This window comes from Sesamum indicum, linkage group LG3 (genome assembly GCF_026168435.1).
Source record: "Sesamum indicum cultivar Baizhima isolate 11 linkage group LG3, ASM2616843v1, whole genome shotgun sequence".
Lineage (NCBI taxonomy): Eukaryota > Viridiplantae > Streptophyta > Magnoliopsida > Lamiales > Pedaliaceae > Sesamum > Sesamum indicum.
The window spans coordinates 1,022,057-1,039,886 of NC_142659.1; the positions used below are offsets into that span (position 1 = coordinate 1,022,057).

Genomic DNA, 17,830 nt, shown 5'->3' on the forward strand with positions numbered 1-17,830 from the left:
AGCATATTGATGAGAGTCTTGCATGCTTGCCTTTAAATATTCTTGAAATTCTTCACCCCCCCTCCAAGTTTTTGTTGATTTATGTACCACAAAATGCTTCATTTTCAAGTGTCATTTTTGCAAGGCATTTTGGAAGTACATTATTTCATTAATTATGTGTTTGCTTGGAGTGGGTGAAAAGAAATTAAATGATAGTGATAAATTAACCAAACAGGGTGAATAGCAATTTATTTCATTGTGATATTGAAAATGAGCACATTACTCCCCTATGAAAAAATTTAGCAATTTACCCCCCTGTACTTTTTAAAATGAAGCAATTTATCTCCTTATACAGGGAGGTAAATTGCTTCATTTTAAAAATCATAAAGGGATAAGTTATTATATTTTAAAAAATACAGAGGGGTAATCGCTATTTATTTTTTCATAAGGGGGTAATTTGCTTATTTGCGATATTACAAGAGGGTTCCATGTATTTTTTTCTCACCAAATATATATATTTGAATTTTTGGTGTGGGATTCATTTTTTACTCTACAAAAAAATTATAATTATTGAAAACTGTACCAGTAATATCGTTAAATTACACAATATCTTGAGGCTACGTTTCTTGATCCGGCGATGATAATAATTATTGCTTTTTTAAAGGCTAATATTTCAATTTTCATGAAAATTGAACTCGTAACCTCAGCTCTGCTACTGATTATTGAACCTGGAAAAGCAACTTTTCAATACTTCTTCCTCTCAATTCTTTTTAAAGGATAAAATTGGGAGATTAATACGAAATCAAACTGGATAATACCTCGAGCGATAAGGCACTGATCGTGTTGCACGCCACGTCATTTGGCATCAGCATCACAAACCCATATACTCATTTCAAACTTTTTGTTTGTGTGGCTCATAATATAAACAAACATCCTACATCGATTACAAACAAGGAGCTTGGACGGGTTATAAGTCCCAAAAACTTCAACTAGGTGCACGTCTATAGAACAAAATTATAAAATTCATATGAGTCGAAACGAATAACAACTCTTAAAATAAGACATTGATCGCGTCACATAAATAAGTATATTAGAAAAGAGAAAAAAACAGAAAAAGACATTAAGATAGGGTAAGATGTACTTTACGTGGATGTTAAAGTATGCATTTCTTTTCCAAAAAGCTATACAATCAATAATTTATATGTTAATTGTTACTGTCATTTTCTTTTTTTAGTCGAACACAATATAAATTAATTTTAAATAATCAATAATTGAAAAATAAATTAAATTATTATTTTTTCCTTCACCAAATCTTATAAAAGACAATTATTCTGCTTTAATGCATTCCACATAATTTTTTAGATTTTAATTATTAAAATGAAATAAAGTATAAGCATATGTTGTAATCATAATTTGCTAATAAAAAATAACCACAAATTTGGGAAAAAAAAAGATATATTTTTTAACAAAAATGTGTAACGAATTATTTTATTTTATAAAAGAAATCTGTAACCACCTTTTGTGTTTTTTTCGATAAAATTAGGTATTGTGACACACTGTCCATGTGTACATATAACAAATAATTTTTATATTTTAAAATATATCATAATAAAAATAAAATATGTAAATTCAACGAATCACATTTGAAAAAAAAAAGAAAAAGAAAATCAACTTAAGCTATTATCAATACAACAAATAAATTGGTGTAGTGGGGTTGAAATGACGAGGGATCACTTTTGTAATAAAAAATAATTAGAATTAATTTTTTAAATTATCTAAATAGGAGTATAATATTATATTTAAAAATAGGTGTTGCGATGTTGCTAACCGTTGTTTGTGAACAAATAACTTTTTCTATATGTACTAGCCGTTCTTGCGTAGATATAATAAATATTTTTTTGCGCTTTTTAATGATTATTAAAAATAAGAGTAAATATAGAAATTAATATATTACATTAAAAAAAAGGAATGAAAAATGATTTATCAATTTATATATATTTTAGAAGTTGAATAAGTTTAGTTATATATCGGTTGAAAAGTATTTTTGACTTAGAAAAAAATGGTGAAGCGGTGTCATTAACCGTCGTTTGTGAGTGTGGAAAGTAACACGATATGGTCATTTAATATTTTTGAGTTTAAATGTAACAAATTATAAAAAATTAACAAATAAAACAATTATTGGAAAAAAGAAAATGAAATTCTTGTGAGTTGCAACAGTGCAAGTAAAACATTTTTCAATTTCTTCTCTATGTGAGCACAATCTTTTTCTCTCTCTAGAACTAGAGGTTTTTCTCTCTCTCAAAGAATTTTTATTTTATTTGGGGAAAGTATGTGAAAATCGTACACTCACAAGCACAGATCTGCTGTTTGATCATTTTCCCCACTCACATTTTTCCACTCCAACACAAAACAATTCTTTTTTTCTTTTGACCAAAGTGGGAAGTGGGAATTCAACTTTGCGTTCTTTACTTCACTGTTTTGATCTTTTTCTTCAATCCAACAAGAAAAAGAAGCTGAAAAAAAGGAAGGCGGCAACCAAAATCTATTACTAGTATTTTGTACTGTTGTGCGATTGTCTTTGCTTTTTGTAGGTATGTTGGCTTGTTACCTTGTTATTCTTGGCTTCCTTGATTTGTGGGCTTTCAATTATTGCTGCTTGTGCTTCTTTTGGCAGTAAACCTAGGGTTTTTTTGTTCACAGTTGTACAAGATTGTTGGTTTGTTGATTAAGTCGTTGTGAAACGCACGTCTTCGCATTTATTTGGTTGATTAACTACAGCCCATTTGTTGTTATTGCTTAAATTTGAATTTCCTTGTCCTCTGCTATTCAATTTCTTCAGGTGGTACACTTAGTAAGGTCTGTTTGATTGATCTGCCTGGGTTGCTCATCTTTTGGTGTGCTGTGGTGCTCCAAATTTTCCTGCGAAAACAGCTTCGGATTGGTGATATTTGGTGGGCTTTGAATGAGGTGCAAGAGTGTGCTATGTGGTGAGAAATGAGGTTTTGGGATATTGAGAAATGGGGTGTGTTTTTGGGAAAGAGATTCAATCCACTGGGCCTCCTAGTGGTGATGTTGTAGTTGGAAAGGGGGGAGGTAAGGGTGGGGAGAGAGATTTGTCTGTGTCATCAGGGAGGAGAGAGAAAGCAGTAGTTGACTCAGTAAGTAAATCGGAGAACAAGGACAATGGTGGGGGAGGTGTTGGTGAAATCCAGAATGGTGGGGAACAGAAGGAAGAGGAGAGGAAGGATGAGAATGCACGACGACCAAGAGGTGAGAGAAGAAGATCTAGACCAAATCCAAGGTTAAGTAATCCCACTAAGCACATCCATGGTGAGCAAGTAGCTGCTGGATGGCCGTCTTGGCTCTCTGCTGTGGCAGGCGAGGCAATCAATGGGTGGACGCCTCGTCGTGCCGATTCATTTGAAAAAATTGATAAGGCAAGAGGTTATTGGTTTAGGTCCCGTTTTTACTTTTTTATGTTAGTTCATTATGCCCTAATCTGTTCTGAACTCTTTTGTTCTTTGTGGTTGTGTTGTAGATTGGGCAAGGTACTTATAGTAATGTGTATAAAGCTAGAGATGCCATAACAGGAAAGATTGTTGCTCTAAAGAAGGTTAGATTTGATAATCTGGAACCAGAGAGTGTGAGGTTTATGGCTAGGGAGATTTTGATTTTGCGCCGCTTGGATCATCCAAATGTTGTGAAATTGCAAGGATTGGTGACATCAAGAATGTCTTGTAGTCTGTACCTGGTTTTTGATTATATGGAGCATGATTTGGCTGGCCTTGCTTCAAGCCCCGGAATCAAGTTTACTGAGCCTCAGGTGGGGATTCTGCTCTTGTTAATTTAGTTTCTTTTTCTCTTTGTTATTGATTGCTGGGGTCTAGTTCCTAAAGCTTTTGCCGGTAAGTCTTTGACGTTTTTCTTATGTTAGCATAGCTTGATTGATATGATAGGTTAAATGCTACATGCATCAGCTATTGTCTGGTCTCGAGCACTGCCACAATCGCCACGTGTTGCATCGTGATATTAAGGGGTCAAATCTCCTTATTGATGACGGAGGGGTCCTTAAGATTGCTGATTTTGGTTTGGCTTCCACCTTTGATCCTAATAACAGGCAGCCCATGACTAGTCGTGTGGTTACTCTTTGGTATAGGCCACCGGAACTGCTTCTTGGTGCCACTGAGTATGGTGTAGGTGTGGACTTGTGGAGCGCTGGGTGCATTTTAGCTGAGCTATTTGCAGGGAAACCCATCATGACTGGGAGGACAGAGGTATATCTTATACTTGTTAGATTTAGACCCTTTACAACTGGTTTGGTACTTTTGTTATCTGATCACCTGTGTAGATTGATTTGTTTCTGAAAATGATGGTCCTGCCTTCCATTTCTGAAGTTTGTGAAGGCTGGATGTGTCTGAAACAATATTTGTATGTTTGGAGCAGCATGTTGCTCTTTGACCCCTTTTTTCACATGGATCAGTGGTGATTAGCTCTCTTGATGAAACTGCTGATATATTGTTGTATTTACTAAGTAGTTAGCATATATGAAGTGTGACAAAGATGATTTGATGATGTTAAGCTGTTTATATAGTATTGCAACATAACGGTGAATATAGCACATTTGGGAGCACGTGAACCTCTACATTGTCTTGGATCACTCAAACTGCCTGTTCTTTGGTTTCTTTGTTTTCATAGTACTAAATTATGGTGTAAAGGCTAACATGTATACTTGTCATCTTGCATTGCTGGATTCTTCATGTGTAGTCTTTTGGGTTAAATTTTGAGGCTTCCTTGTTTCGGTGGAAAGTTTTTGAGGTTAACTTACATCTCTATAAGTGGCAACTGAATAGTATAAACGGCGTGTAGGTGGAACAGCTGCACAGGATTTTCAAGCTATGCGGTTCTCCATCAGAAGAATACTGGAAAAAGTCGAGGCTTCCTCATGCAACCATATTCAAACCCCAACAATCATATAAAAGATGCATAAAAGAGACATTTAAAGATTTTCCACCATCAGCATTGTCTTTAATTGATACGCTACTTGCAATTGACCCAAGTGAGCGTCAAACTGCAACAGCTGCGCTAAAGAGCGAAGTAAGCTCTATTTCCTGCTCCCTCAATCTTCCTGCCTCAATAACATCAAGAGCCAGATTCCTTATATATTTGTGTCCGCAACTCTTTGAGCACTGTGTATTTGCATCTTCCTGGAATATTGTCCTTTTTTTGCATGTGTATATGTAAATGTGTTCTGCCCACCTTTGTCCATTGTCTTACACTCTGACACTGCACCTTCCGGATTTTGTTTAAATTTTTTTATATAACGTCTCAAGGATTATGGGTTATCTATCTTTTTCTATTACAGTTCTTCACTACCAAGCCTTATGCATGTGATCCTTCTAGCCTTCCAAAGTATCCACCAAGCAAGGAGATGGATGCTAAGCGTCGTGATGAAGAAGCTCGAAGGTTTGGGAAATAATTCTGCACCTATATAGCCTTGTATATCTCTATAGCAGTTACTTTTTTAGATTCAGTTGAACGCATTGGGCATGCTTTCACACTATTTGGCTGTTTATTTTGCTTCCTAGTTATAGTTGGATGATATATCATGGCAATTTTTAACATTTCTGTTAGAACCTGATAAGTTATGTGATTGCAGGTTACGAGCTGCTGGTAAAGCTCAAGCTGATGTTGTGAAGAAAACACGAACACGTGATCGGGGAATGCGGGCACTCCCTGCTCCAGAAGCCAATGCTGAGCTGCAAGCCAATATTGATGTATGTCTCTGGATATGCTTCACTCAGAGCTATATTTGTCTATTGCTCTTATTGTCACCCTCATATCCTCCTATGATTGCTTTCAGAAGAACACATTAAGTGCACTTTTCGGAACACTGCTATGTCTTTCTGGAATATCTTGTTTCTGAAACTCTTCTTGCTTGTTGAGAAAGATTGTTATTCTTCACTTTCCTTGTCATCGTTCAGCAAGGGAGACACTTCTTCTATTTGTTTGTTAGATCAATGTTTATGTTACATTCCCACTATCCATGATGATTTTCAAAGCATTTCATACCATCATATTTTCATGGAAACAGAACTTCAAAAATTACTTTGGAAGGGATATGATTGTTGATCTTAGGAGAAGATACTTATACTTTGCAGGATACGAGGAATATTGAAGTAAACGATATGCTGTTATACGAAAATGAAATGCCCAATGAGATAGCTTACTATTAGGAGAGTAAGCATTTGTGACATCTTGATGTTTTGGGGTATTTGTCCCTTATACCTACTCGAAAGATTTTCTAGTGCATATTAGTTTGGGGATGAAAGTGGTTCTATTAACCACCATTTACAACAATCAGATGACATTATTTTTTCCCATTGAAAATGGATGAGAAAAGACTTACATTAAACAAGGCAGTGTTATATTGATATATAGATGCTTACTTTTGCCTCTTGTGAAACAGAGACGGCGCCTCATTACCCATGCAAATGCAAAGAGCAAAAGTGAAAAGTTCCCTCCTCCTCACCAGGATGGAGGAATCGGTTATCCTTTGGGATCTTCACATCACATTGATCCAACCTTTGATCCTCCTGATGTACCATTCACCTCCATGAATTTCTCATATGCCAAAGAGCCGATTCAAACTTGGTCTGGCCCATTGGTTGATCCCTCTGCTGTTGGCGCTCCAAGAAGAAAATCAAAGCCATCAAAGAAGGATTATCGCAAAGATAAGAATCCCACCAGGAACAACGATAATGATAACATGTAATATACCATCATCCTATACGTGCTGCCAGATGAACGCATGGAGGTGCAAACACTGCAAGTCTGTGTCTTATGTCTGATCCAGGAAACTATCAAACTGTTTACGAGGTAAAATATCTTCCGTTCGGGATCCCTTGTTTCTAATATTTTTTTGGAATCATTGAAACATTCTTATGTATGTTAAAAGTCACATTTTTTCTTCCTTCTCGTGACAAACTACGATATCATTAATGAAGCATTAAAATTAAGAGTTAAACTCAATCATTGCCTTTTCCTATCCGTTCATATGTAAGTTTATTGTTGCATTTGTGAATTCATTTCTCGTACGTAGCAACTCGTTTATGTTTCTGCTATTCATGTTTATTTATGATTGCAGAGATTGATGCCCATAAACTGGTATAACTAAGCTGATTTCTGGGCTGCATCTGCATTTATGAACAGCCCTTGACTCATTAACCGGCACGTAAATCAAAAAGTATGTTAATTTGAACCTTGCTTTTCTTTCATCAACCGCTGTATGGTTTCCTGATCACCCTTTGGACCTTGATACTCCAAAGATCTGTGTGTTATGGACAAAGTTGTGATAGGTTATGCCCTTTCCTTCAAAATTTTCAGATCATAGCCTATAGTGGACTCTTGTTAGAATGTCCCAGGACTTGTGAGTCTGGTGACAATCACAGTCACCGGGATTCAAGTGGGGTCCATTGTACATGGATGGTTGTAATTATTTATCGAGCGAAGTCCACCCTTCCCCTCGGAACAATATTAATGTCTCTTTGGGTTATACTACAGTGCATCAGGTGCGTATGCTAGATGCTCATTGTTCATCGTTCTTTGATCAAATATGATTTGATCGATGGTGCATTAAAAATCTTGGAACGTGTCGTTTTCTCCTATTTTTCGTCTCTTTTTCTTTAATTTTAATCTATTTTTCCTCAAGATAAGCTCCAACTAAAATTTCATTTGATTGGCTTAAGCTCTCCATAACTTGTATATATTTATGCTAATATGGAACCCTCCTCCCCAATTCGGACCACAATGTACTTTAATTGAGTAAAGCCCATACCATGTTAAGATTAGCCCATTGGCCCAACTCTGCCAGAATGAAAGGGGGATTCATTTTTAATTGTGGTCTACCACCATTTTGAGTTCGAGCCTTAATTTTTTAGGGATAACTACTTTTACATAAATGATCCTTGATTTTTGTATAATTATACAAAACCATCTCTGATAATTTGAAAAGCAGTTGTAGTTTGTGTAATGATATAGATATTTTTTGAATTGTGTGTAAACTTTTAAAAAGCAGGGGTAGTTCATGAAAAAGATGTTGATATTTTTGACGGGTGTATATGTAATTATTTAAAAGATAGAAATAATTTGTAAATAGGCCTTTGAGTTAGGAGGTGTAACTATACTTATTCTTAATTTCTATAATTTATATAATTAGCTGTGGGAACAAATTCCATTTGTATGTATAATTTAAAATTATTTTATTTAAATTTTATAGAAGAGAATTAAAAAAAAAAACACAATAAAGAACTTATCAAAACTCATGAATTTTTTTAAAATATATTTTATTATTTTATATGTGCTTGAATACAAAAATTACTGATAGAACAATTTAAAGAAATGCTAATTTAATGCAAAAATAAGTATATTTTATGTAAGGATGGCAACGGGGCGAGCGAGTGTGGCTGGACATGAGAACCTATTTAAGTTTTGCTATAAAACTTGTAAATATGAACTCCAAATTGGGGCTGGTCCCATTGCCATCCATAGTTTGAAGGTATTGTAGCAAACTGAAAATTACCACACTAGCTCTCTCACACTTAATAAATAGTATACATACATCATTTTCAAATTTAGCCAAGTGTGGTAACATAACATGCATGGATCTAACTAGGTCAAGTCTCACCAACAAATTCTATGTCATAATTTAAAAGAAATATACACACACAAACATTTGAATTTATGAATAATACTTACAAATATAAGAATACAATACAGTTATTTATCCTGCGATTTAGCATAATCCTGAATATTCTATTGTTATTTAAAAAATTACGAATATCACACTTAAATGGATAATGGCTAAGATGCATAAAATCCCCTTGTGTTTTTAAAACATCTGCTAAAATCCCCCTATGTTTTAAAAATAGAAAAAAAAAACTCCTTTCTATTTTTTTAAATGTAGCTCAATCGCCCCTTTCCATTAAATCTAACTAATGACGTTAACTTTTTTTCAAATTAACCATATTACCCTTACTTTATATATATTATTTTTTATTTTAGTAACAATTGGATCTGTATTGATTCTATTAGAACCGTTAGATCTACTCAATTAATTTTACCTGTTGGATCTTAAATTTATAAAAATAAAACAATGATTCAAATTTTATTAATTAAAAATATATATTATAAAAAATTATTTGGAAAAAAATAACAAAAGTAACTCCCACCCCCCGCCTGCCTACCCCTCTCCAATCACCCCCGCCCCCACCTGCCCGCTCTCCCGCCACTTGTACCAACCCCCACGTCTCTGCAAACGGGGGCGATGGCGACGTCGCCCAAATAAAAAAAGTGGGCGACAACAACGCCGTCGCCCTTCTGTGCGGGGCCAGCGGCCATTGCCGTGGCCCCCAATTCTTTTGAATTTTTAATTATATTAATGAAATATATTTTAATTAATTAAGAATATTTTTTTTAGATAATTATAATAATTAAATATATATTTTAATTAATTAAAAATAATTTTATATAATTATAATAATTATTATATTTAAATTTATCTATAGCTTATAATTATTATAATTTTGTTTATATTAATCTGGTTATCTAAATTTCAAAAATAAAATTTAGTAAATTTTTATTTTTTAGACTTTGTATTTTGATATTTAATATAAATATATTTAAGGATAAAAGAATTTGTATTTTTAGAAGAAATGAAATGCAAAAAGAAATTTTTAAAAAGTCAATCTAACCACTGTAATTTTAGATACAATATAGGGGCATTTTAGTCAATTAAAGTACGCAAGAAATGAAGCACAATCCCACTTTAGGCGCGTGCATCCTGTCTTCCATTAGTTTCTAACAAAAGGGAGATTTTTTGCTAAATTTATCAAAACACAGGGGGTTCAACTATTTCTAAAATACAGGGGGAGGGGAGGATTTAGTAATTTTAAAAAAGTATAGAGGAGTAAAATAGAAATTAGCTAACGAATAATAATTATAGTCTCTAGATGGTGAGCTTGAAATTACTACTTTACATTTATTGATTGTTTTTAAAAAAAAAATGAGGATGAGTAAAATAAATAACCTATGAGTATATCAATCCATAAATAATTTAAAAGGATATTTTGATCAGTTCATCATAAAAATTGGATAGAAGCCTAACGGAAGCTAACATAATAGGCTCGTTGTTAGACAGACGTTAAAATAATGGGATAGTATTTATAATTTTTCAAACAACAAGAAGATATTATAATTAAAGAATATTACAACGGGCTTATTTGAGGTTTGCCGTAATTACAGTTACACTTTTATTATTTGAAAAATTATAAATATCCTATGGTATTAACAATTGTCTAACGAATACCCCACCATGACAATTCATTGTAGGTGGATATTAGTTAGACGACGTTCATTTTACAAAGGTATTTATAATCTTTCAAACAACACGAAAATTTATTATAATTTACTCTTATAATTATACCAAATTTGAGAAGAAAAAAAAACATAATGTGACAAAGTGATTATGAAATTGGGCAACTTTTATATCTACACTCACATGTTAATGGGAGAGGTAAGGGCACATATAAAGCCAAAGGGGAAGGCCACTCATACATACATGTTTCCTCCTCTCATAGTATGTAAAGACAATTTGCTTAGTTGGGAACCATTCTGCACCACACATATCCATTCAACTTCTAACCATTTTGACACTGATTAGTTCGACTAAGTGTTTGTTTGTCCCTGTGATTGATTGAGAGATCTGATGTATAAGAATCATTTGATACCCAGAGTGGATAGCGGTCAGAATCACAATCTAAATGATGTGGTATTGCGGTGTTGCCAAATGTCATGAGATGTCGTCTAATAGTGACAAAACTATATAATTATTTTTTGACAAAAGAAAAGAAAAAAGAAATGCATGCATTTCTTGGAATATGCATTTTTCATGATCTATATTACTTTTATGTTTTTCTTGTTCTATAAAAATATTTATTTTGATCAAAATTCAAATTTGGAAATAAAGAATTGAGGCAAGAATGGGGAAGTCAAATTTAATTGGGCGATACCGGAGTCAGATATACATATGCATATATATATATATATCAATAAAAATAATTAAAAATTATCGAACAATAATCTTAAGATGTCTGATGCGTTTTGAAAATATAAATTATCTGAAAAATATCGACTTTAGACATGTTCTTCCACTGAAATCTATTGATGACTAATTATACGTCAAAGATTTTTCATAGAAAAAACTTCATATGTATTGATGATATTTAATTACATCAAATTTAATTCAATCCAAATTCTCCTAAGGAAGAGTTTGATACGAAAATGTTGATCTTTCACATTTTCAATATTGTACGGCCTAAAAATCAAATTATTTGCATCGATAGTAAGTGCAAAAAATATTTTCATAATTTTACAATAAACACTATCAAATAATTCAATGCCAAAATAACTTAAAAATATAATTAAAAAAATTCAATTATAAGCAATGACACGTCACATAAATAGTATAAAACCTTATCCACAATCATTGACAGCTCAGATTCTGATAGATTTGAGGTTTATAATATTCCATTTGCTTAAATTCTAAAAATATTAATTCCATTTCCTCAAATAATTCTATGCACAGAATTTGAGGTCTTCAAAGTGAGTCAGCAACCAGTCATCTTGCATGTGGGCTTCTGCCACGTGTCAGGTCACTCTTTAGGTCTCATCATAATTAATACCAAAATGCCTAAAAATTGGCAAATTTTTATTATTTCTTTTTTACATGTCAGCTGTGTTTCCACGTTTTGTTATCCCAAGAAAATATCATTTATATCCAAAATTATGGCTTTATTTGGTTTTATTTTAATGAACAATTACAATGAAAAGCATATAAAATTTTTATTGTTTGAAAAATTATGCTATTAGAAAAAGAATTGAATGAAACTCCTATTTATTCTTAATTGATTTATTACGATTTATTATAGGTGAAAGAAATTTTTATATCAAACTACTCTTATAATTGTAAAGATATATCTCACATGCATTAATGTGTAAAGATGTACAAGATAATTGATAAAAAAAAATTATTTGACCTGCAACAAATAAGTAATGAGTAAATTAATGATAAATATAAGTTTTTATTCACTTTTTGTATCTATTTTAATAAATTAGATAATTTTTAATTAATAGAGCGATTTATTTATTAATATAAGATAAATAAAAATATATCAAAAGCTTCTCATGATCATACATTTTCTTTTTCTATCTGCACCCAAGAAGTGTCTTAAGTGAGAAAGATTTTAGGAAGGTCTCATATAGTGTCTTCAGTATGAAAGAGTAAATCTGTATTTATATAGGGATGCCCTCTTAGATAGGACTATGCACGTTTTCTCCATTTGCGGAAAAAGTGGATAAAGGTTGTTTGGATAAGTTATAACTTGTTCTTATCTTTTGTTAATTTTATTGTTGAATGATTATCTCTCTCTAAGTTGGGAGAACCCTTCATCAGCGAGAACTTCTAACCACCAGAGAATCCTAGCCGCTAGGGAGTCATTCCTTACTAGGGCTGATGTGGGTCCAAGGTGGCTACTAACATCTAAGCCAATTGGATGCCATAATAAAATGTGGTCTGCCATGCAGGCCTTTTGGACTGAATAGTTTGTTGGGTTTTGATCAGGATCCGAGTAGAAATTTGTCTTGGGCCTCCTTCATTTGCCAATTTGTTCTGGGGACATCCGCCAGGGCAGTCTAATAGGTCCCTTTGAGCCTCTTAAAATGTTACGGGCCTGTCGTTTATTTCTTCTTTTTGAATCACTTTGGTCTATTTAGACCAACTTATTTTTATACATATTAGTCTTTATTTAATATAAGACAAAAATAGAATTAGTCTTATTTTTCTACCTTTTTAAGAACAAATTCAAGAACGATTTTAACGCTCCACGTTATCCAAAAAAAAAAACAGTTATAATCCATTTTTCTTATTCTCGAGCCACTAAAATTTAATTTTTTAAATATCACAAAAATGTTAAAATTTAAAATTATTAACAAATAAAAATATATTTTTTGTTCTCGAATGATTAGTAGGTGTAAATTAAAGTAAAGCGTTTGGACCACTCAAATAACGCCACGTGTCGCGTCCAATTCTTCGTCCCCCCTCCAACACCATTCAACCATTTCCATTTCATTTCTCTATAAATTCACACGCAAAGTCCCCACAATTTCCTCCGTTTCTCTCAATTTCTCATACAGATTTCGCAAACCCTTTTCCCCATTTCAACGTTACTCGAAATCAAAATCAAGCAAGAAAACCTCTGCCCAAACTCCATCCCTTTTCTTGAAACCTAAATACCGTAAGAGATTTGATATCGTTTGCGCGTATATTGTTTTTGATCATCTGGGCTTCCGTGAAAATGGACATTTCATTTACCGGAAGCTCCCAGGTGAATCTAGGAAGAAATGGTGATGTGGGGTTCTTTAGTTTTGGGCAGAATCTGAATGCTAAGGTCTGTAATTTGAAGAACAATAGCTCGAAGGGATGCAATTTTGGTAAAAATCAACGCTTGGCGTGGCCTTTGAAGTCTGCTTTTGGTTTTACTCTCAGAGCCTCCGCCATTGAAGCTGCTGAAATTTCTAAGAAAGCTTCAAAGATTACAATAAAAAAGCCTGTAAGTTCTTTCTTTTTTTTCCTAGTTGCATGCAAATTGGAGAAAAATGGAAATATGTGCTGTTTTTTTCTGTATGATATATGAAATGTTTGGTAATTTTTCATTGTTGTGCTGGTTATGGTTGAATTTTCTCTTACATTTTGTGTTCTTGAGGGGATTGCTTTGATATATACTCGTCATGGAAGTAAAGTTATGGGAAAAATGCGAGCAACGCCTGTCATATTGGACGTCAGCAAATTACCCTTAGAAAGAAACAAAAGAAAAAGCAAAAATACCTTCCTAGTCTTTTAAAATGAAGCTATTTAACTTCTTAGACAAGGAGGTAATTGGTATTTTACTTTTTTTCATTGGGGTAATTTATAAGGAGGTAAATTGCATTAAACCCGTTATGAATGGTTCTATTTGATTGTATGTCTTATTCGAGCGCTTAAAAGTTGATAATAAACATAGTCAAGATTTGATGTGGCTTTGCTCTACACCTGGATGACATCCATCATGGTATTTTTGGCTCTCCTCTTCACTTGGTAGATGTATAAAATGCCTATTTCTGAGACGGTTTTCTGTGTTTAAGTATTGATGAAGAGATATATATACTCTTTTTGCCTCCGATTTCAGGTTGATGGTGTTGAGTTATACGTCGGTCTCCCACTTGATACTGTCTCCAAGATGCATACAATGAACCAAGAACGAGCAATTGCTGCAGGGCTGAAGGCCTTGAAATTATTAGGGGTAGAAGGCGTGGAGCTCCCGGTATGGTGGGGAATAGCTGAAAGGGAAGTACGGGGAAAGTACCAGTGGACAGGCTACCTTGCTGTTGCAGAAATGGTCCGAAAATTGGGGCTTAAGCTTCATGTATCCCTCTGTTTCCATGCATCTAAAGAATGCAAGATTCCACTTCCAGAATGGGTTTCTCGGATTGGCAAAGAGAAACCGGATATTTTCTTTACAGATCGGTCGGGACAGCACTACAAAGATTGTCTATCATTAGCTGTGGATGATGTTCCTGTGTTGGACGGAAAGACTCCGGTTGAAGTGTACAAAGATTTCTGTGAGAGCTTCAAATCTGCATTTTCACCTTTCATGGGCTCGACAATCACGGTAAGGTTATTTGGATCTGTGGGCAGACTACAAATAACCGTTCAAGTTTGCTGATTTTATCTTTGTCTTTTTGTTTGTTACAGGGCATATCAGTTGGTCTTGGACCAGACGGTGAGCTTCGATATCCGTCTAACCACCGTCCGGCCAAAAGCAACGGTTGTCATGGAGCTGGAGAATTCCAATGTTATGGCAAATATATGCTTGCCAATCTTAAGAAGCACGCAGAAAAGCATGAAAATCCTCTGTGGGGACTTGCCGGCCCCCATGATGCTCCAGGCTATGACCAGAATCCAATCTCCAGCGGCTTCTTCATGGAAAATGGTGGATCTTGGGAGACCTCGTATGGTGACTTTTTCCTCTCTTGGTATTCAAGTCAGCTGATATCTCACGGACATCGCATCTTGTCGCTTGCTGCCTCAACCTTCAAAGACGCCCCTATTTCAGTCTCTGGTAAAGTCCCTCTGGTGCACTCATGGTACCTAACCCGTTCCCACCCATCTGAGTTAATGGCAGGGTTCTACAACACGGCCAACCGAGACGGTTACAAGGACATTGCTGAAATCTTCTCCAACAATTCCTGCAAAATGATACTTCCTGGGATGGACCTCTCAGACGAGCACGAGCCACTTGAATCTCACTCGAGCCCGGAATCATTATTCGCACAAATAACATCTTCTTGCCTAAAGTACGGAGTGGAGGTGTCGGGCCAAAACACGTCGGTTTCTGGTGTTTCCAGGGGTTTCGAGCAGATCAAGAATAACTTGCTGGACAAGAATGCAACGGTGGACTTGTTCACATACCAACGAATGGGAGCTTACTTCTTTTCTCCTGACCATTTCCCTTCATTCGCTCAGTTCATCCGCAGCCTAAACCAACCGACTCAACGTTTAGACAGTCTACCAGTGAATCACGGAGACACTGTTGAATCCCTTCCAGATTCAAATCTCCATATGCAAACTGCTTAAGAGTGAGTCATTGATTCATGATGTAAATATACCACTAAGCCCAAACGGACATAAGCGAATCGTGGATCGTCTTCTGCAGACCGTCGACGTACTACTAAGGCAAAATGGACAAGAGTTACTCATCAAGGTTATTCTGCAGACCGTATCGTGTACTCGTTCACGCTATTACTGTAAACTAAGCTAGAGAAATAATGTGACCTTTGGAGCAGTAGAGCTGTAATCATGCAATGGTGGAAAGTATCTTCTTTCATTTGTACTGCAGCTATGGTGCATTAGACACAAATACAGCGACACAAACACGATATGATACTGATTAGTAACATGTAATTCTTAAGAATTTTAAGACGCCGACGCAGATATTCAATAATTTATATATGAAATATATGAAACACATGTACATATGAATCGTATGTATTATATGTGTAATTTATAAAAGTACATGTTCCTCTTTGTAATAATGTTAGATGTAGATATTGAAAGGACAAAAAAAAAACTAAGCATAATACTAAAATAGAAATGATGTAAAAACTAAAATGAATTGGGTGATACTAACTTTATTTTAAAAAATTAATTTTAGGAAATTTTAAAATTTTATAACCCCTGAATTTGTAAGATATATTAAAAAAGAAAGAAAGAAAGAATATGTCTAAAACATGTTAGAGGGTGAATCTGTTGTCCCTCCTGCAATTACTCCCCTTGTAATGGCTGATATTTCATGGTAATGAAATTGTTCAGTTCTAAAAATAAAAAAAAACACTGATAATTGATCATAGTGATAAGTACATATTTGATTCAAGCCCACTTAAACTTCAGCCCAATAAAAGGGTATACTGTAGAAGTTCTGTTGACCTACTACTTATTCATGTTTCACTAAGATGAAATATTATCTAAATTAAAACTTATATAATATTATATTGAAATAATACACTGCTCTTTCTTGAGATTTGATATAATTACACATAAATTTTTTATAATTTCAAAAATTATATTTAATACCCATAACGTTTATTTCCATCGAACAAATAGATCTCTTTATTAGTCAAATTCACCAAATTTGTTAATATTAATTAAAGAAATGAATAAAAAATATTAGATGAAAATGTTAAATCAGTGAAAAATTAATTTTTTTTGCTGACAATATCAATATTTTTCGTCTACACTCTAATGAAATCGAATAAGTATAAACGGAAATTTTTTATTAATGGGTTGTAAGTATTTTAAAATACAGATACTAAACACCTCATCAACAGTGAAGTTAAAAGTTAATGATTACCCTTTTGAAAAATAACATTAAAAAATAAATGTGGATGTGCTGACAAAATAATTAAAAATTACTCAAAAGCCCCACAAAACCACGAGTGCTGCCCCAGCCACTCTATTACTTAATTAATTCCTTCCCTTTTTCCTCTAAAAAATAAAAAATATATATATATATTATATTGATTATATAAGCTACAAAAAATTTATTCAAATACCCTCAAAATAGCTTAATACTTCAAAGATTTGTGTCTTTTTTATTGGATTTAACTGTTTGCTCATCTCCGGATTGATAGTCTATTTTGGGTTGTACATTTTGGCCATTTCTATAAATAAATATACATAGCCATCAAAAGACAGGTATATCACTTTATCCTCTCGAAATTGTTTTTTTATAACGATCTTATTAAGTTGAAATATTATAACTGAAGTCTATATATAACTAGTGTCGTTGCTTTATCAGTGATTGTGCATACAGAACTGCTGATTCAGCTCACAACCTGAGATCAGACGAAGGGCCTAAATGCTCCCATCTACACATAATTCAGATGCGAATTATACTTTTAGTCCTATAAGAAATGAGAGTTCGACACTTTTAGTCCTATACTTTACGAAATTTTCAAAATAGTCCCAAAATTGAAAAAACTCGACATATTTAGTATCATAAAAATCCCGTAAAGCAAAGGATTAAATGTGCCTAATTTTCTCAATTTTATGATAATTTTAAAAATCCCATATAGCAGATGTTTTAATGTGTCGATTTTTCTTGATTTCGGGACTATTTTAAAATTTTCGTAAAACATAAAACTAGATGTGTTGAACCCTTATCCTATAAGACTAAAAATATAATTTTACCGACTTCACAAC

At 33.8% G+C, this 17,830-nt stretch overlaps 2 protein-coding genes across 5 annotated transcripts; both read left to right on the top strand.

The window, feature by feature from the left end:
- Positions 1-2,239: 2,239 nt before the first annotated feature.
- LOC105156920 (putative serine/threonine-protein kinase At1g54610) lies at positions 2,240-7,641 on the top strand. Of its 4 annotated transcripts, XR_016064665.1 has the most exons (10): positions 2,242-2,570; positions 2,819-3,416; positions 3,518-3,802; positions 3,936-4,253; positions 4,846-5,073; positions 5,342-5,442; positions 5,636-5,753; positions 6,446-6,855; positions 7,124-7,222; positions 7,363-7,641. XR_016064665.1 is itself a non-coding variant. In XM_011073181.3 (8 exons), exons 2-8 carry the CDS (start codon positions 2,997-2,999, stop codon positions 6,749-6,751), a joined length of 1,755 nt encoding a protein of 584 aa, XP_011071483.1. In that variant the 5' UTR covers positions 2,240-2,570; positions 2,819-2,996; the 3' UTR covers positions 6,752-7,008. The 4 variants fall into 4 exon arrangements, 2 of the variants coding, with proteins under 2 accessions (XP_011071483.1, XP_011071482.1); XR_016064664.1 differs by having other exon boundaries at positions 7,124-7,641; XM_011073181.3 differs by lacking the exons at positions 7,124-7,222; positions 7,363-7,641 and having other exon boundaries at positions 2,240-2,570; positions 3,957-4,253; positions 6,446-7,008.
- A 5,544-nt stretch (positions 7,642-13,185) lies between these two features.
- On the top strand, positions 13,186-15,967 carry LOC105156921 (inactive beta-amylase 9). The gene is made up of 3 exons (XM_011073183.3): positions 13,186-13,643; positions 14,259-14,741; positions 14,825-15,967. Exons 1-3 carry the CDS (start codon positions 13,389-13,391, stop codon positions 15,704-15,706), a joined length of 1,620 nt encoding a protein of 539 aa, XP_011071485.1. The 5' UTR covers positions 13,186-13,388; the 3' UTR covers positions 15,707-15,967.
- The last annotated feature ends 1,863 nt before the right edge of the window (positions 15,968-17,830 follow it).